Source organism: Trachypithecus francoisi, unplaced genomic scaffold, assembly GCF_009764315.1.
Source record: "Trachypithecus francoisi isolate TF-2019V2 unplaced genomic scaffold, Tfra_2.0 Lachesis_group0, whole genome shotgun sequence".
NCBI classification, from domain to species: domain Eukaryota; kingdom Metazoa; phylum Chordata; class Mammalia; order Primates; family Cercopithecidae; genus Trachypithecus; species Trachypithecus francoisi.
This window is the reverse complement of record NW_022681453.1, coordinates 157,876,351-157,897,030: the sequence shown is the minus strand read 5'-3', so window position 1 is coordinate 157,897,030 and position 20,680 is coordinate 157,876,351. Positions and strand designations below refer to the sequence as shown.

Genomic DNA, 20,680 nt, shown 5'->3' with positions numbered 1-20,680 from the left:
TATGGTCTCTCCTGGAGAATGTTGCATATGCATTTGACAAGAAATGTATACTCTGTTGTTGGGTGGAGTGTTTATAGGTCTTTTATATGTATTAGTTTATAGTGTTGTTCAGGTGTACCGTTAACTAACTGATCTTCTGTCTGGTTGTTCTGTCTATTATTAGAAGTGAAATGTTAAGTCTGCAACTATTATTATGCACCTATTTCTCCCTATAATTCTGTTAACTTTTGCTTTGTGTATTTTGGGGCTCTTGTTGCTTCATAGATTTTGGGGCTCTGTTAGGTGTGTATATTTTTGTAATTGGAATATTTTCTAGATGTAGTGAACCTTTTATCAATATGTAATATCTTTGTCTCTAGTAAGTTTTTGATTTAAAGTCTCTTTAGTCTGATAGTAATATAGCCACCTAGGCTCTATTTTGGTTACCCTTTGCATGGAATATTTTTTTCCATCCTTTACCTCTTCATGTAGTTTAATTTCTGGTGTTTTTTAGCTGTATTTTTTGATTTATTTTTTGTAGTTGCTTTAAGGGTTACTCTATATCTTGTAAATAACATACAGATAGATTCTGGTTTTAAAATCCAATCTGTCAATTCCTGTCTTTTAATAGAAGAGTTTAATCCATTTATACTTAGTGTGATTGCTGAAAAAGGAGGATTTACTTCTGCCATTTAGTATTGCTGTATGTGTTTTGGTTTTTTATGCCTCAGTTCCTCCATTATGGCATTGGGGTGGTGATATTTAGTTAAGTTGTTTGCCTTTTTGATTCACTTCTTTCATTTTAATCATATTTTAAAGTTTGTTTTCTTATTGGTTACCTTGGGGATTATAATTAATATCTTAAACTAGTTGGAAGAATACCAGGTTAGCTTTAGTAGTACGTAGACACACTGCTTTGTAACTCTCCATCCTTTTTTATGTTGTCATAGATTATATCTTTATACATGGTATACTCATTAACAGATTTGTGATTGTTTCATACATTTGCCTTTTGTTTTTTATTTATTTTTGTAAATTTTATTTTTTGTGCAGACTCCTCTGCTGGGGCTGCCACTGCTGAGAGGAGCCGTAAATTTGCCTTTTAAATCACATAGGAAAAAGACATTACAAACCAAAGTACAACACTACTTTTTATGTTTACCTAGGAAGTTACATTTATTAGTGTTCTTTATTTTTCTCCTGACTTCATGTTACTGTCTAATATTTTAGACTAAAGGACTCCCTGTAGCATTTCTTCCATGGCATATCTATTGCGAATGAATGCTCTCAGCTTTTGTTGACTTGGAAATGTCTTAATTTTCCCTTCTTTCTTGAAGGATAGTTTTGCTGGATGTAAAGTTATTGGTTGACCAGTTGTTTTGTTTCAATACTTCTTTTTTTCTTTTTGAGACAGAGTGTTGCTCTGTTGCCTAGGATGGAATGCAGTGGTGTGATCTTGGTGTATAGCAACTCCACCTGCTGGGCTCAAGTGATTCTCCCTCCTCAGCCTCCTGTGTAGCTGGGACCATAGGCATGCACCACCATGCCTGAATAATTTTTGTGTATTTTGTAAAGGCAGGGTTTCACCATGTTGCTCATGTGGGCCTCAAACTCCTGGACTCAGTTCACCTTCCTTGACCTCTCAAAGAGCTGCGATTACAGGCGTGAGCCATCATGCCCAGCCTTCTTTCAATACTTTATTTTGTTTTTATTTTAGACACAGGGTCTTGCTCTGTCACACAGAATAAAGTGCAATGGCATGATCATGGCTCATTGCAGCATTGACCTTGTAGGGTCAAGCAGTCTTCCTACTTCGGCCTTCTGAGTAGCTAGTAAAACACCGCTATGCCTGACCAATTAAAAAAACTTTTTTTTTTTGTAGAGATCAGGGCTCACTATGTTGTCCAGGCTGGTCTCAAACTCTTGGCCTCAAGTGGTCCTCCTGCCTCATTCTCCCAAAGTGTTGGGATTATAGGTGTGAGCCAGTGCCCCTGACTTTTCAGTACTTTAAATATGTCCCACTGCCTTCCGGCCTCCATGGTTAATCTTACTGAGGATCCCTTGCATGGGATGAGTTGCTTCTATCTTGCTGCTTTCAGGTTTCTCTTCTTGCGTTTGTGTTTTGACAGTTTTTCTATAATGTGTCTCTGTGTGGATCTCGTTGAGTTCGTACTGCTTGGAGTTTGTTGAGCTTCTTGGGTATGTATATTTATGTCTTTCATCAAATGTGGCAAGTTTTCAGTCATTATTTCTTCAAATCTTTTCTCTGACCCTTTCTGTTCTCCTGGGAGTCCTATAATGTCTATACTGGTGTGTTTGTTGGTTTCCCACAGGTCCCTCAGGCTCTATTAATTTGTCTTTTTCTTTTTTCTGGTTCCTCATACTGGATAATTTTAATTGTTTTGTATTCCAGTTCCCTGGTCCTTTTTTTCTGCTTGCTTAAGTCTGCTGTTGAACCCCTGAAATGAATTTTTCATTTCAGTTATTGTACTTGTCAACTCCAGGCTTTCTGCTTGGTTCCTTTTTATAATTTCTATCTCTTTATGGTGTTCTCATTTTGTTCAGACATTGATTTCCTAATTTCCTGTAATTTTTTCCCCCACAGCTTTCTTCAGCTCATTGAACATATTTAAGACAGTTCGTGTGGCATCTTTGACTATTAAGTCCAATATCTGGGTTTCTTCAGAGATGATTTTTGTTAAATTATTTTTTTCTTGTGAATGGGCCATACTCATTTCTTTGTATGATTTGTAATTTTTTGTTGAGGATGCACAATTCTGAATATTATGTTTGGAAGTTTGGAAGTCTAGTTCTCCCACTCTTCAGGAATAGCTGATTTTTGCTTGTCAACTACTGGATCCATCTGCTTGAACTTTCCCAAGCTGTTTTTGCAAAGAGTATGTTCCTTATTGAATATGGTCATTGAAATTTTAGTTCTCTTGTCCCTGTGTTTAACCAGCAATCTCACAATAATTTCCTTAAATGTCTGTTTCCCAGAAGGGTGGAGGGGTGTGGACCAAACTACCTTTTTAAATCCCTTGTGGCTGGGACGCTGCTTGAGCCCATCAGGGTTGAAACAATGCCAGCCTCTATGCTTGGCCCCTCAGCCATCAAAAGCAGTGGTCAGCAATCAGAACACACAACCTTGATTTTTCAAGATTGAAAAACCAAGATGCAAAGGTTCTCATTTCCCAATCTGGCACCAGCTGGCTACACTAGGAACATCTTCGTGGCTACCTGCCATGGTCTGTTGGCTGGGGGATTATAGCAGCCATGTTATTAATAAATGTGAAATTTACTGCAATTTACTTGCTGCTTTATCAAACTCTCCTCTGGGCCCTGAAGTGTTTGACTGGACTCCAGCGTTCAAAAATAGTTGCTTTGGACAGTTTCTATCAGTTGAATAGTTGTTTTGATCTCGGATTCCTGGAGCTTCCTATTCTCTCTTCTGTGATGTCACTCAGCTCTTTTATGGTAAGCATTTATTTTTAGTGTACTATTTTAATTTCTGGTGTTTTTTAGCTGTATTTTTTGTAGTTGCTTTAAGGGTTACTATATATCTTAATTTATCACAATCTGCTTCAAATTAATACTGACTTAATTCTGGTAAAACATAGGAGCTTTGCTCCAATGTAGCTCCATTTTCGCCCCCTTCATTTGTGCTTTTATTGTTATATAATACTCAAAACAGTGTTAATTATTGCTTTATACAGTCTTGTCTTTCAAAGTACTAAGAAAAGAGAACTATACTTATGCAGTATTTATAATCACATATTTATCATTTTCAGCACTCTTAATTGGTTCTTGTGGATTTGAATTATAGTCTGGTGTTATTTTCTTTCATCCAGTAGGACATTTTGAGCTGGTATGGGCAATGACGGCAGCCTTGGTTAAGAATGCCACAGGTGGGCCGGGTGCGGTGGCTCACGCCTGTAATCCCAGCACTTTGGGAGGCCGAGACGGGTGGATCACGAGGTCAGGAGATCGAGACCATCCTGGCTAACGCGGTGAAACCCCGTCTCTACTAAAAAACACAAAAAAATTAGCCGGGCACGGTGGCGGGCACCAGTAGTCCCAGCTACTCGGGAGGCTGAGGCAGGAGAATGGCATGAATCTGGGAGGCGGAGCTTGCAGTGAGCCGAGATCGCGCCACTGCTCTCCAGCCTGGGGGACAGAGAGAGACTCCATCTCAAAAAAAAAAAAAAAAAGAATGCCACAGGCTCTCACTGTTCTTGTCTCAACTTTAGCAGTTTTTAATGAATAAACACTTATCAGTTTGTTACATTTGGCTCATTTTTAGAACCCCGAAATACTTGTTTTTGACAATGTTGTCCGGTTGTTTTTGGGGAGAGAATTTTCTGAACTCTTCACTCTGCCACAGCTGGAAGTCTCCCCAACTACCTTGATATTTTTGCAGAAAGTACAGATTACATTTTGCACTGTCCTTAGCTGTGTAGAGATTGGGCTTAGAGCCAAGGCAGGCTGAAAAGTGAAACTACTTTTCCTAAACTGATGGGACTTAGGAGAAGGAAAGGGGTTGAAAGTAGGGCAAAAGAGTAATTGGGCCTTTATCATCTCGCCTGGGTCTTTGAGCCACCACATCCTGTCTTTCCTAGGAGGTGGACTGAAGCTTAGTCCTTCACAACACAATGTCCTTATGGAGGCTTTCTGGCTCCTTCTACCTTCTTCTCTGCTGCATGCCTTTTCTGGGGATGGGCAGAGTAGACATTGGGTACTCAATGTCAAGAAGCACCTGCCTTGTACCCTTGCCAAGTGACTACTGTGTGCCTTCTGTGGAGGGTGTGGAGGGACTCAAAATAGAGGGCAGGGCGCCAGGATAAGTGTTGGCTTTCCAAACTCTGCATGAGGTTTTCATTCTTCTTTCAGGCAGCTTTACACAGACAGGGGGCTTTGTGTTTGGAACTGTGGTGTGGACGGTGGGACACACTCTGTACCTCATGCCCTTAGTGAAGGTTTTAGGGAACCTGCTGCGCAGGAGGGGAGGAGAGAGAAAATATTTGCCTCAGAAAGTAATATGCGGACCATCCCAGCAGTTACGGGGAGAAAATGCACATATAATTCTTCAAGAACTTTACTGATTAGGTCTGTTGCCTCCTGTATAGAATTTCTGTGGAAAAAAAGCCAAATGTTATCGTATTGTTGTCTTTATCTTTCTGCAGATAATGCCTCAGACATCTCTGTAACCAGATGCCTTTGCTTTTCTGTTTTGGCAGAGGAATGTTACGGCATCCGGAGTCATCCCTCAGATTTCTCTGATCATGGGCCCATGTGCTGGTGGGGCCGTCTACTCCCCAGCCCTAACAGACTTCACGTTCATGGTAAAGGTAAGAAAGAAGGGCCTGTTTCTGGTGCCCTTTGAGATTTGTGCAGTTCCTTACCTGCAATAAAAATAATTCCTGACCCAGATCTAGGTTATCTGCATTCTCATTGGTTTTCAGCATAGTGATGATAAGGTGTTAGTGGAGAGAGGGTTTTGGCATGGAATTTGTAGCTCGTGGGGGTTCAGTGGCAGGGGGTGCTTATGTATTTCATTGGTGGGTGATTTTACTTGTTGATCTGAATTGCAAATGATTTTCAGGTAATCAGTGAATCCTGTCCTCTGAACAGATAGATAACTGTTTACTGAGTCCTATTCAAGAAGTTTCTCATGGATGGCTTTTCTGTAATCCGTTTATTGGAAAGTTGTTTCTGATGTTTCACCTGTATTTCTTCAGCTCCTTGTCATTTTATTACTTTGTGTCCATAATGGTAATGGATAAATCTGATCTCACACTTCATTTTGAGAGGTACATGTCTTTATTACATGACTTTTAACGGACTTATATTTTAAAAATATTTTTAAATGAAGTCTATTTGAACTTATACATGAGTAATTACCATTAATCTCAAACGCTGCTTTAAAAAAATCAGCCTTTTCTTCTTAAAATGTTAATAAAAGTGAACATTGGATGCTAAGACAGAATGGTTGGGGGGGAAAAGTAATGATAGCCATCCAACATGAGGAGAGGAGTTCTAGAGGGAGTGTAAATGGGAAATCCTTTATTCTCGAGGGAAGTTAGGCAGTAGGAATTCAGAAGTTTCACAAAGTGCTTACCACTTTGACTCAACTATTCTGTTCTTAGTGACATACTGAAAGCAGTGTAAGTGTTCAACAATAGGAGTAACTTTTATTAATCAAATTTAAGATGGGCCATGCACAGTGGCTCACGCCTGTAATCCCAGCATTTTGGGAGGCTGATGCAGGTGGATCACTTGAGCTCAGGAGTTCGAGACCAGCCTGGGCAACATAGCGAAACCCCATCTCTACAAAAAAATATAAAAATTAGCTGGGCATGGTGGTGCATACCTGTGGTCCCAGCTACTTGGGAGGCTGAGGTGGGAGGATCACTTGAGTCCAGAATATCGAAGCAGCAGTGAGCCAAGATCGTGCCACTGCACTCTAGCTCTGGGGACAGAGGAAGACCCTGCCTCAAAAATAAAAAAATAAATAAAGGTAAGATGACCACTTCTCTTACTTGGTGGACAATGCAGAATTTTCTGAACTTTGCTTACTAAATCTATATATACCTACCTAACTGGTGCTACCCCCATTCTCTCCTCCTTCCTGCCTGTTATGAAGGGAGGTGTGGGATCAATTCCCCTGACTAAAGTCATCCTTTCCTCCTGCTACACGTGTCCACATTACTGAATATAACTCTCCACCCCTCTTCAGGACCCTTATACTGTCCCTTTGCTCCTTTCTCTTTAGTATCTTCAGTCTCTCCCTTGGTACTGGATCCTCCCATCAAAACTTAATCACGCTTGGGTCTTTCCTATCATCAAAACAAAAACTGTCCTCTAGTTGGCATACTCCTGTAGCTCTTGCTCTGTTTCTCTCTTGCCATCCCATTCTTCAACACATGTAAATTTAGCTTTGACCCCTAGACCACGAAATCATTTTTTTAAGGTCCTCAGTGACTTTTGCATCACCGTAAATGCAGTTTAACTCTCATCTTCATCAGTCTTTCAACAGTGTTCCCTTGGCTTCCATTATACCATATTCTGGCATTTCTTCTCACAACTCTGACCATACCTTCCTGGTTTCCATTGGCAATTTACATGATTCCATTCAGACTCTAGATGCTGGAGTCCATTCCAACTGCTTTCTCTTTTAATTCTGTGTTTTATTCTAAGCAATCTCATTTTCTGCTTACAAAACTTTAGTTAATAATTGCATATTAGTGAGACTTCCTCTCTTGTCCTCAGCAACATTATCAAGCTGTCGCCATTCTACATCTTAAATATTCTGTGTATTTAATAAGAGTACAGTGGAAAAGACTAAGTTTTTTTTAAAGGACTACACAAGGTAATTATAACATTCTTATGAGAGGAAGAAACATGCAAGAATAAACATTCTATGAAAGTAGTGTAATGAGGAGTTAGCCCTACCAGGTGCCAGGATTTAAAACTACAATAACTAAAACAGTCTAAAGAACTTGTAAGTGGCCGGGCGCGGTGGCTCAAGCCTGTAATCCCAGCACTTTGGGAGGCCGAGACGGGCGGATCACGAGGTCAGGAGATCGAGACCATCCTGGCGAACACGGTGAAACCCCGTCTCTACTAAAAATACAAAAACTAGCCGGGCGAGGTGGCAGGCGCCTGTAGTCCCAGCTACTTGGGAGGCTGAGGCAGGAGAATGGCGTAAACCTGGGAGACGGAGCTTGCAGTGAGCTGAGATCCGGCCACTGCACTCCAGTCCGGGCGACAGAGCGAGACTCTGCCTCAAAAAAAAAAAAAAAAAAAAAAAAAAAGAACTTGTAAGTAAATGGACAGAAAGACCAAGGGACATTACAGAATTGATAAATAGATCTACATCTTTTTGGACATTATGATAAAAAGGGTATTGTTCTAAGCAAAGTCACTGATAATAACAATTTCTTATGTCAGAGATACCAATGATTGCTGCATCACTTAATCCAGTTAACATTTCTCACCCTTTGTCTTACCTCTTCACAACATTTGCTCTAACTGATCACTCCAGTCTCATGACTTTATTTATTTATTTTTTTTCCTGACTTCCTTTTTTTTTTTTTTTTTTTATTATACTTTAAGTTCTAGGGTACATGTGCATGACGTTTATATCATGTATAACTCCCCAATGCAATCCCTCCCTCCTCCCCCCTCCCCATGATAGGCCCCAGTGTGTGATGTTCCCCTTCCCGAGTCCAAGTGATCTCATTGTTCAGTTCCCACCTATGAGTGAGAACATGCGGTGTTTGGTTTCTCTTCTTGTGATAGTTTGCTAAGAATGATGGTTTCCAGCTGCATCCATGTCCCTACAAAGGACGCAAACTCATCCTTTTTGATGGCTGCATAGTATTCCATGGTGTATATGTGCCACATTTTCTTAATCCAGTCTGTCACAGATGGACATTTGGGTTGATTCCAAGTCTTTGCTATTGTGAATAGTGCCGCAATAAACATACGTGTGCATGTGTCTTTGTAGTAGAGTAATTTATAATCCTTTGGGTATATACCCAGTAGTGGGATGGCTGGGTCATATGGTACATCTAGTTCTAGATCCTTGAGGAATCGCCATACTGTTTTCCATAATGGTTGAACTAGTTTACAATCCCACCAACAGTGTAAAAGTGTTCCTATTTCTCCACATCCTCTCCAACACCTGTTGTTTCCTGACTTCTTAATGATTGCCATTCTAACTGGTGTGAGATGGTATCTCATTGTGGTTTTGATTTGCATTTCTCTGATGGCCAGTGATGATGAGCATTTTTTCATGTGTCTGTTGGCTGTATGGATGTCTTCTTTTGAGAAATGTCTGTTCATATCCTTTGCCCACTTTTTGATGGGGTTGTTTGTTTTTTTCTTGTATATTTGTTTGAGTTCTTTGTAGATTCTGGATATTAGCCCTTTGTCAGATGAGTAGGTTGCAAAAATTTTTTCCCATTCTGTAGGTTGCCTGTTCACTCTGATGGTAGTTTCTTTAGCTGTGCAAAAGCTCTTTAGTTTAATTAGATCCCATGTGTCAATTTTTGCTTTTGCTGCCGTTGCTTTTGGTGTTTTAGACATGAAGTCCTTGCCCATGCCTATGTCCTGAATGGTACTACCTAGATTTTCTTCTAGGGTTTTTATGGTATTAGGTCTACCATTTAAGTCTCTGATCCATCTTGAATTAATTTTCGTATAAGGGGTAAGGAAAGGATCCAGTTTCAGCTTTCTACTTATGGCTAGCCAATTTTCCCAGCACCATTTATTAAATAGGGAATCCTTTCCCCATTTCTTGTTTCTCTCAGGTTTGTCAAAGATCAGATGGCTGTAGATGTGTGGTATTATTTCTGAGGACTCTGTTCTGTTCCATTGGTCTATATCTCTGTTGTGGTACCAGTACCATGCTGTTTTGGTTACTGTAGCCTTGTAGTATAGTTTGAAGTCAGGTAGCGTGACGCCTCCAGCTTTGTCCTTTTGACTTAGGATTGTCTTGGCAATGCGGGCTCTTTTTTGGTTCCATATGAACTTTAAAGCCGTTTTTTCCAATTCTGTGAAGAAAGTCATTGGTAGCTTGATGGGGATGGCATTGAATCTATAAATCACCTTGGGCAGTATGGCCATTTTCACGATATTGATTCTTCCTATCCATGAGCATGGTATGTTCTTCCATTTGTTAGTGTCCTCTTTGATTTCACTGAGCAGTGGTTTGTAGTTCTCCTTGAAGAGGTCCTTTACATCCCTTGTAAGCTGGATTCCTAGGTATTTTATTCTCTTTGAAGCAATTGTGAATGGAAGTTCATTCCTGATTTGGCTCTCTGCTTCTCTGTTACTGGTGTATAAGAATGCTTGTGATTTTTGCACATTAATTTTGTATCCTGAGACTTTGCTGAAGTTGCTTATCAGCTTAAGGAGATTTTGGGCTGAGATGATGGGGTTTTCTAAATATACAATCATGTCATCTGCAAACAGGGACAATTTGACCTCTTCTTTTCCTAACTGGATACCCTTGATTTCTTTCTCTTGCCTGATTGCCCTAGCCAGAACTTCCAACACTATGTTGAATAGGAGTGGTGAGAGAGGGCATCCCTGTCTTGTGCCAGTTTTCAAAGGGAATTTTTCCAGTTTTTGCCCATTCAGTATGATATTAGCTGTGGGTTTGTCATAAATAGCTCTTATTATTTTGAGGTACGTTCCATCAATACCAAATTTATTGAGCGTTTTTAGCATAAAGGGCTGTTGAATTTTGTCAAAAGCCTTTTCTGCATCTATTGAGATAATTATGTGGTTCTTGTCTTTGGTTCTGTTTATATGCTGGATTACGTTTATTGATTTGCGAATGTTGAACCAGCCTTGCATCCCAGGGATGAAGCCCACTTGATCATGGTGGATAAGCTTTTTGATGTGCTGCTGAATCCGGTTTGCCAGTATTTTATTGAGGATTTTTGCATCGATGTTCATCAGGGATATTGGTCTAAAATTCTCTTTTTTTGTTGTGTCTCTGCCAGGCTTTGGTATCAGGATGATGTTGGCCTCATAAAAAGAGTTAGGGAGGATTCCCTCTTTTTCTATTGATTGAAATAGTTTCAGAAGGAATGGTACCAGCTCCTCCTTGTACCTCTGGTAGAATTCAGCTGTGAATCCATCTGGTCCTGGACTTTTTTTGGTGGGTAGGCTATTAATTGTTGCCTCAATTTCAGAGCCTGCTATTGGTCTATTCAGGGATTCAACTTCTTCCTGGTTTAGTCTTGGGAGAGTGTAAGTGTCCAGGAAATTATCCATTTCTTCTAGATTTTCTAGTTGATTTGCGTAGAGGCATTTATAGTATTCTCTGATGGTTGTTTGTATTTCTGTGGGGTCGGTGGTGATATCCCCTTTATCATTTTTTATTGCGTCTATTTGATTCTTCTCTCTTTTCTTCTTTATTAGTCTAGCTAGCGGTCTGTCAATTTTGTTGATCTTTTCAAAAAACCAACTCCTGGATTCATTGATTTTTTGGAGGGTTTTTTGTGTCTCTATCTCCTTCAGTTCTGCTCTGATCTTAGTTATTTCTTGCCTTCTGCTAGCTTTTGAATGTGTTTGCTCTTGCCTCTCTAGTTCTTTTAATTGTGATGTTAGAGTGTCCATTTTAGATCTCTCCTGCTTTCTCTTGTGGGCATTTAGTGCTATAAATTTCCCTCTACACACTGCTTTAAATGTGTCCCAGAGATTCTGGTATGTTGTATCTTTGTTCTCATTGGTTTCAAAGAACATCTTTATTTCTGCTTTCATTTCGTTATGTACCCAGTAGTCATTCAGGAGCAGGTTGTTCAGTTTCCATGTAGTTGAGCGGTTTTGATTGAGTTTCTTAGTCCTGAGTTCTAGTTTGATTGCACTGTGGTCTGAGAGACAGTTTGTTATAATTTCAGTTCTTGTACATTTGCTGAGGAGTGCTTTACTTCCAATTATGTGGTCAATTTTGGAATAAGTGCGATGTGGTGCTGAGAAGAATGTATATTCTGTTGATTTGGGGTGGAGAGTTCTATAGATGTCTATTAGGTCCGCTTGGTGCAGAGATGAGTTCAATTCCTGGATATCCTTGTTAACTTTCTGTCTCGTTGATCTGTCTAATGTTGACAGTGGAGTGTTGAAGTCTCCCATTATTATTGTATGGGAGTCTAAGTCTCTTTGTAGGTCTCTAAGGACTTGCTTTATGAATCTGGGTGCTCCTGTATTGGGTGCATAGATATTTAGGAGAGTTAGCTCTTCCTGTTGAATTGATCCCTTTACCATGATGTAATGGCCTTCTTTGTCTCTTTTGATCTTTGATGGTTTAAAGTCTGTTTTATCAGAGACTAGGATTGCAACCCCTGCTTTTTTTTGTTCTCCATTTGCTTGGTAGATCTTCCTCCATCCCTTTATTTTGAGCCTATGTATGTCTCTGCATGTGAGATGGGTCTCCTGAATACAGCAGACTGATGGGTCTTGACTCTTGATCCAGTTTGCCAGTCTGTGTCTTTTAATTGGAGCATTTAGTCCATTGACATTTAAGGTTAATATTGTTATGTGTGAACTTGATCCTGTCATTATGATATTAACTGGTTATTTTGCTCGTTAGTTGATGCAGTTTCTTCCTAGCTTCGATGGTCTTTACATTTTGGCATGTTTTTGCAATGGCTGGTACCGGTTGTTCCTTTCCATGTTTAGGGCTTCCTTCAGGGTCTCTTGTAAGGCAGGCCTGGTGGTGACAAAATCTCTAAGCATTTGCTTATCTGTAAAGAATTTTATTTCTCCTTCACTGATGAAGCTTAGTTTGGCTGGATATGAAATTCTGGGTTGAAAATTCTTTTCTTTAAGAACATTGAATATTGGCCCCCACTCTCTTCTGGCTTGTAGAGTTTCTGCCGAGAGGTCTGCTGTTATTCTGATGGGCTTCCCTTTGTGGTAACCCGACCTTTCTCTCTGGCTGCCCTTAAGATTTTTTCTTTCATTTCAACTTTGGTGAATCTGGCAATTATGTGTCTTGGAGTTGCTCTTCTGGAGGAGTATCTTTGTGGCGTTCTCTGTATTTCCTGAATTTGAATGTTGGCCTGCCCTACTAGGTTGGGGAAGTTCTCCTGGATGATATCCTGAAGAGTGTTTTCCAACTTGGTTCCATTTTCCCCCTCACTTTCAGGCACCCCAATCAGACGTAGATTTGGTCTTTTTACATAATCCCATACTTCTTGCAGGCTTTGTTCATTTCTTTTTCTTCTTTTTTCTTTTGGTTTCTCTTCTCGCTTCATTTCATTCATTTGATCCTCAATCGCTGATACTCTTTCTTCCAGTTGATCGAGTCGGTTACCGAAGCTTGTGCATTTGTCACGTATTTCTCGTGTCATGGTTTTCATCTCTGTCATTTCGTTTATGATCTTCTCTGCATTAATTAGTCTAGCTGTCAATTCTTCCACTTTTTTTTCAAGATTTTTAGTTTCTTTGCGCTGGGTACGTAATTCCTCCTTTAGCTCTGAGAGTTTGATGGACTGAAGCCTTCTTCTCTCATCTCGTCAAAGTCATTCTCTGACCAGCTTTGATCCGTTGCTGGCGATGGGCTGCGCTCCTTTGCAGGGGGAGATGCGCTCTTATTTTTTGAATTTCCAGCTTTTCTGCCCTGCTTCTTCCCCATCTTTGTGGTTTTATCTGTCTCTGGACTTTGATGATGGTGATGTACTGATGGGGTTTTGGTATAGGTGTCCTTCCTGTTTGATAGTTTTCCGTCTGACAGTCAGAAGGAGTGTCTGTTGGTCTGTTAGAGATTGCTTGAGGTCCACTCCAGACCCTGTTTGCCTCAGTTGAAAATGCAGAAATCACCGGTCTTCTGTGTCGCTCGCGCTGGGAGTTGGAGACTGGAGCTGTTCCTATTCGGCCATCTTGCTCCGCCCCCAGTCTCATGACTTTAAATACTGATCCATATGCTGACAACTCTCAAATCTGTTTCTCCAGGATTATATGTTTAAGAGCCTACCACAATTTCCATTTGAACTTTAATGGGTATCTCAAACGTAACAGGTTTTGATTTCTACCAAGCTCCTCCTGCATTGCTCTCCTACAGCCTTTGCCGTTTTAAATGGCAAGTCTAGTCTTCCAGTGGCTTAGGTAAAAGCTTTGACACTATTTGGACTCATCTTTTGCTATCACATCCTAAATTTAGTCAGAAGGTCCTGTTGGCTTTACTTTAGAATATAATCCACAATATAATCAAATTGCTTCTTAGCACTACTACTTACTTCTTACTACCAAAACTGCTACCACTTTGATTCAAGCACATCATTTCCCATCTGATTATTACAGAACCCTCCTGACTGCTTCTGTCACTGACTCCTTTGAGAGTCAAATTTACAAATTTTAAAATTCGTAATCATTTAAAATTTTGTAATATAATACATATTCAGGAAAGTACATAAGTATAGTTTAGCAGTTATTACAAAGTGAAAATGTGTGTAAATAATACGCAGGTCAGGCTGGGTGGGGTGACTCACACCTCTAATCCCAGTGCTTTGGGAGGCTGAGGTGGGTGGATCACTTGAGGCTAGTAGTTTGAGACCAGCCTGGTCAACATGATGAAACCCTGTCTCTACGAAAAATATAAAAATTAGCCAAGTGTGGTGGTATGTGCTTGTAGTACCAGCTACTCGGGAGGCTGAGGCAGGAGAATCACTTGAACCTGAGAGGTGGAGGTTGCAGTGAGCCAAGCGCGCCTGGGTGGCAGAGCAAGACTCTGTCTTAAAAAAAAAAAAAAAAAAAAAAATTCATAATAACCCAGGTCAGGAAATAGCTCTTCAAGAGCCCTGTCATGATGATCCTTCCTAAGGATCACTATAGCCTCCATCCTGCATAGAGTTCTTTATTGTCTCAGCTTTTATGGTAGTGTTTTTATTTGCTTTGCTTCATAGTTAAAAATAAAAATTGCCTCACTAAACAATGTGGATTAGTGTTTCCTGTTTTGACCTTTATGTTAAGTGAAACCATATAATATGCTTTCTTTTGTGCATGGCTTCTGGCTGGTTATGTTTTTATCTATGTTGTTCTTTGAAAACGTAGTTCATTCACTTTAATAGCTCTGTAGTAAGTGTGTGTGTCTGTGTGTATGTGTGTGTATGTGTGTGTGTGTGTGTGTGTGTATATATATATATGGTTTTTTTTTTTTTGAGACAGAGTCTTGCTCTGTCACCCAGATTGGAGTGCAGTGACATGGATCTCGCCTCACTGCAACCTTTGCCTCCTGGGTTTATGTGATTCTCACACCTCAGCCTCCTAAGTAGCTGGGACTACAGGCATGTGCCACCACACATCTGGCTAATTTTTTGTATTTTTGGTAGAGATGGATTTTGCTATGTTGGCCAGGGTGGTCTCCAATACTTGGTCTCGAGTAATCCGCCTGCCTCAGCCTCCTAAAGTGCTGGGAGTACAGACGTGAGCCACCGTGCGCAGCCATAGTAAGTATTTCTTAACGTATTCATTCATTCCACTGCTGACGGACATTTAAATTATTTCAAGATATTTGCCATTGCAAATGATGCCGATGTAAATATTTTTCTACATGTATCTTGGCATGCACGTTTTAGTTTCTGATGCTGATGTAAACATTTCACATTAGAGGCAATCTCAGGTCATAGGATATATATGTCTTCAGCTTCTCTAGATAATGCCCGTCTGTTTACTAAAGAGGCTGCAGCCAGCAGTTTGAGAATTTCAGTTGTTTCACATCCTTGCCAGCATTTATATTAACATATTTTAATTGTGCCAGTTTGATGCTTGTGGTATAGTCTCTTATTGTGTTCTCAATTTGCTTTGACTCAATTTGCATTAGTCCATAGCTAATAAGGGTGAGTGCCTTTTCGTATGATTCCTGTTCTTCTAAATTAAGGTATGTTTATGACTCAGAATGTAGTCTATCTTGGTGAATGTTCCATGGGAGCTTGAGAAGAAAGTGTATTCTGTTGTTAGAGGAAGTGTGTCCATCATATCCAGTTTATTGGTACCGTTTTTCTTTAATTTTAAAAATGATTTCTATTTATTTTACTTTTTAAAATGTTTTTTATTATTTTTTTTTTATTTTTTGAGACGGAGTCTCCCCCTCTCACCCAGGCTGGAGTGCAGTGGCGTGATCTCGGCTCACTGCAAACTACTTCAGTTCCCAGGTTCAAGTGATCCTCCTGCCTCAGCCTCCTGTGTAGCTGGGACTACAGGTGCACACTGCCATGCCTGCTTATTTTTTTTTTTTTTTTTTTTTTTTTTTTTTTTTTTTTGAGGTGGAGTCTCACTCTGTCGCCCGGACTGGAGTGCAGTGGCCGGATCTCAGCTCACTGCAAGCTCCGCCTCCCGGGTTTCCGCCATTCTCCTGCCTCAGCCTCCCGAGTAGCTGGGACTACAGGCGCCCGCCACCTCGCCCGGCTAGTTTTTGTATTTTTAGTAGAGATGGGGTTTCACCGTGTTAGCCAGGATGGTCTCGATCTCCTGACCTCGTGATCCGCCCGTCTCGGCCTCCCAAAGTGCTGGGATTACAGGCTTGAGCCACTGCGCCCGGCCTATTTTTATTTTTTATGTAGACAACTGGTCTCACTGTGTTGCTTAGACTGGTCTTGAACTCCTGGACTCAAGCAATCCTCCTCCCTCCCAAAGTGCTGGGATTACAGGTATAAGCTACTGCACCTGGTCTTCTATAAAAAATTTTTAGAGACAGGGTCTCACTCTGTTGCCCAGGCTGGAGTACAGTGGTATGATCATAGCTTACCAAAGCCTCGACCTCCTGGGCGCAAGTGATCCTCCTGTGTAGCTGGGATGACAGGCACGTGCCAACACACCTGGATAATTTTTTATTTATGTTTTTGAGACAGAGTCTCGCTCTGTCGCCCAGACTGAAGAGCAGTGGTGCGATCTCAGCTCACTGCATCCTTGACTTCCTGGGGTCAAGCAATCCTCTTACCTTAGCCTCCTGAGTAGCTGGGACTATAGGTGTGTGCCACCATGTGTGGCCAATTTTTTAATTTTTGCAGAGACAGGGTTTCACCATGTTGGCCAGGCTAATTTTTACTTATTTTAATTTTTATAGAGACGGGGTCTTGCCATATTGTCGTAGGCTGGTCTTAACCCCTGGCCTCAATAATCCTCTCACCTAGGGCCCTTGAGTTGCTGGGATTATAGGCATGAGCCACTGTGCCCAGCTGATTGGTGTTACTGAGTTCATCTGTGTCTTTATTGTTTCTGCCTGCTGGATCTGTCCGCTTTTGATAGAGGAGTATTGAGATCTTCAGCTGTAATCATGGATTCATCTATTTCTCCTTCCAGTGCTATCAGTATTTGCCTCATGTTATTTTGATGCTCTGTTGTTGGGTGCATACACATGAAGGACTGTTTGTCTCCTTGGAGAATTGACCCCTTTATCATTATTCAGAATTCCTCTTTAATAACTTTCCTTGGTCTGAAGCCTTTTCTGTGTGAAATTAATATAGCTACTCCTGATTTCTTTTGATTAGTCTTAGCATGTAATGTATTTCTGCAGTCATTTACTTTTAATCTTTATGTGTCTATTTCAAGTGGGTTTTTTGTAGACATCCCATATAGTTGTGTCTTTACAGATTCTTGATCCAGTCTGACAATCTATCTTTTAATTGATACATTTAGACCATTGACATTCAGAGAGATTGTTGGTATAGTTGGATTAATATCTACCATAATTGTTACTGTTTTCTTTTTGTTGTGTTTGTTCTTATTTTTGTCTTCCACTCTTCTGCCTTTTGTGATATTGAGCATTCTATATGATTCCATTTTTCTCCTGTATTAGCATGTTTTATATATATATATATAAATTTTTGTTTTTTACATTCTTTAGTGGTTGCCTTAGAGGTTGCAATATAATTTACAACTATTTTAAGTTCAATTTCAGATAACTTCTGCTTCCCAGGTTGTATGAGTACCTTATAATAGCAAAATCATTCTAATTCCTTCCTCCTATCCCTCATATCATATATATAAAATATGTGTACATAATTGCACTTGATCTTAGCCAAAAGGCTGAGAAGCGATGTGTGCATAATTGAATTGTACATAATTGAATGTATACATAATTGAATTTTTGGTATTACTTTGAATCAAAAGTTTTCATTTTACCTTCATTTATTGCTTCTTGACTCCTCTTTCTTTATGTATGTATATGTTTCTGATCTTTATCATTTACCTTTTCTGTAAGGAATTTTGCTGAACATTTTTTGCAAGGCAGGTCTACTGGCAAGAGATTACCTCAAATTTTGTTTGTTTGAGAAGGTCTTTATTTTTCCTTCACTTTTGAAGAATAATTTTGCAGAGTGCAGAATTCTAGGTTGGTAGGATCTTTCCCCTCAACACTTTAAATATTTCATTCTACTCTCTTCTTTCTTGCCTGGTTTCTAAGAAAACTTGGATGTAATTATTGTTTTTGGTCCTCTATAGGCAAAATGTTTTTTTCTTGTGGCTGCCTTTACGATTTTTTCTTTATCTTTGATTTTCTATAGTTTGGAAATAATGTCCTAAGTGTAGTTTTTTGTTTTTTGTTTTTTTAGAGGTGGGGTCTCCCTGTGTCTCCCAGGCTGGTTCAAACTCCTGGGCTCACATGTTCTTCCTGCCTTAGGCTCGTGAGTGGCTGGGACAACAGGTGTGCACCACTATGCCTAGCTTTCTCTGTGTAGTTTTTTTTTTTTGGCATTCATCTTGCTTGATGGTCTCTGAGCTTCTTGGATCTATGGTTTGGTGTCTTACAGTTTAGGGAACTTTTCAGTCATTATTACTTCCTATATTCTGTTCTTTTTTCTCTTTCTGCTCCTTCTGGCATTCTCATTATGTATATGTTACATTGTTTGTAAGTTGTCCCACAGTTTTTAGATACTCCAGTTTTTTTTAATCTAATTTTTTTCTTTGCTTTTCAATTTGGGTGGTTTCTCTTGAGATATCCTCAAGCTCAGAGTTTCTTTCCTCAAGCAGGCCCAGTCTGCCAAAAAAACATATCAGATGCATTCTTTATTTCTGTTGCAGTGTTTCCAATCCCTGGCATATTTTAGTTATTTTTTTAGAATTTCCATTTCTCACCTTACATTGCTCTTCTTGCTTGCTGTCTGCTCTATCCATGAGAGCCCTTAGCATTTTGTTTATTTTTGTTTTTTGAAATGGAGTCTTGCTGTCTTGGCCAGGCTGGTGTTGAAGGCCTGGGCTCAAGTGATCCTCCCTCCTCAGCCTCCTGAGTACCTGAGACTACAGACACGTGCCATTATACCTGGCAGACATCTTAATTGTTTAAAATTTCTGGTCTGATAATGCCAACATTTCTGCTATGTCTGATTCCGGTTCTAATGCTTATTCTGTCTCTTCAAACTTTGTTTTTTGTCTTTTAGTATGTCTTATGACTTATTCCTGGTAGCTGGACATGATATACTAGGTAAAATGAACTATTGTAAATAAGCCCTTAGTAATGGTAAGGAGCTGGGGAAGAGGAAGTGTTCTGTAGTCTTATGAGTAGGTGTCAGTCTTTTAGTGAGCCTGTGCCTCTGAACTATGAATGTCATGTATCTCTCAGTCTCTTGCAGTTTTTTGGTGGGACAGGGTGGCTAGAGTGGGTTGGGGCTGGCCATTTCCCCTCTCACACATGGAAGGCCAGAGCTGGCTTGAGTTTGGTATTTTTCTCCGGGTCAGCAGTTTCTGATAAAACTTCAGCAGGTTAGGCTCTGGTTATATAGTTTTGCCTGAGGGCAGACCCTGTTAAGAATTGTGCTCTGGTGCGTTTCAGAAGGGTCTCTTTTTTTCCCCCTATGCATGTCAGAAGCGTAAGGGAGTTTTTCTCTGATAATCACTGTGAGAACCTTGTTGAGTTCCTAGAGGTAAAACTCACAAAAGTGTGGGAGCCCCAATGACTGACGGCCCCTGGAGTCTTTATTTCTCAGACTTGTTCATGCTGGGCCTCCAGCAATTTGTTAGTTGTAGTTCTGGATTTCATACATCAGCCCTGGCTCTGGGGGAGATTTGTGCTTGTGGGTTTCTGCCCTGCAAGGCTCAATTTTCTGCATTTGCCAGTCGGTCTCCAGTTTTGGAGTGCTTTGTTCTGTGACCTTACCGCTCTGATGGATCTAAGAAAAGCTGTTGGTTTTTACCCTGCAACTTGTTCAGCTTTTTATTTCTAAGGAGGGAGTATCAACTTTCAGCTTCTTATGTGCTAGACTGGAAACCTGAAATTCTGTGTTTCTAGTTTTAAAAAAATTTTTTTAACAGTTTCAAATATGGCTGCTATAAACATTTGTTTAGAAGTCTGTGTGTGAAGTGGGGAAGACCTTTCTAGCTAGACCTTTCTAGCAAGATTTCAAATCAAGAAGCCATAAGATAAAAGACTGATATAATGCATATGATAGACTAAGGACTAATTTCCTTAGTATATAGAAAAGCCAGCGATGTATTAGAAATGGGCAAAGAACATGAATAGTGAGTTCAGAGAGCACTGTAGTAATATTGATTGCAGAATTGCTTATTATACTAAAGTTTTGGAAACAACCTTCATGACCATCAGTTGGTGAAAAGTTAAATTATGATACAAATCCTACTATACTGATAAGGAATAGAATGATCTTCAAGCTAGAAAAACAAATTTGAGAACAGTGTGTATAGAACACTGTGTTGGGAAGAAAATGTTTGCATTAGAAAGTGTTTGTGTTAATGTTTGTGTTAGAAAATAAGGGGGCAAATATATATATATATTAATGCTCATGGATTCATGGGTGTCTCTGTAGGGAGAGAGAAGAAACTGACAGGGGATGCCTTAGGGGAGGGGAATTGGAGGCCTGGAAGTAAGGGCTGGGCTGTAGACTTTCCACTGTATCTCCTATTCCTCTGCTTAAATTTTATGCAATATGCTTATATTATCTATATATTATAAACTAAAAATTAAAAGCCTATCACTCTGTCATAATACCGAACCATTGATTTGTTAGTTTTTTGTTTTTGTTTTTGAGAGGTTTTCACTCTGTCACCCAGGCTGGAGTGTAGTGGTACAAGCAGTCATAGCTCACTGCGACTCCAGTAATTCTCCCACTTCACCCTCCTGAGTAGCTGGGGCTACAGGCACCTGCCACCAGGCCTACCTAATTGAAATGCATTTTTATGGAGACTGGGTCTGGCTATGTTGGCCAGGCTGGTCTTGAACTCCTGGCCTGAGGTGATCCTC

The 20,680-nt window shown here is 40.1% G+C and overlaps 1 protein-coding gene across 2 annotated transcripts in view; it reads left to right on the top strand.

The window, feature by feature from the left end:
* PCCB (propionyl-CoA carboxylase subunit beta) overlaps positions 1-20,680 on the top strand; it is a 94,875-nt gene that overhangs the window by 37,149 nt on the left and 37,046 nt on the right. For both annotated transcript variants that reach the window (XM_033212574.1, XM_033212575.1), the window contains one exon: positions 5,214-5,324. In XM_033212574.1, coding sequence (XP_033068465.1) covers positions 5,214-5,324 — 111 coding nt within the window. The remainder of the gene's footprint in view (positions 1-5,213; positions 5,325-20,680) is intronic.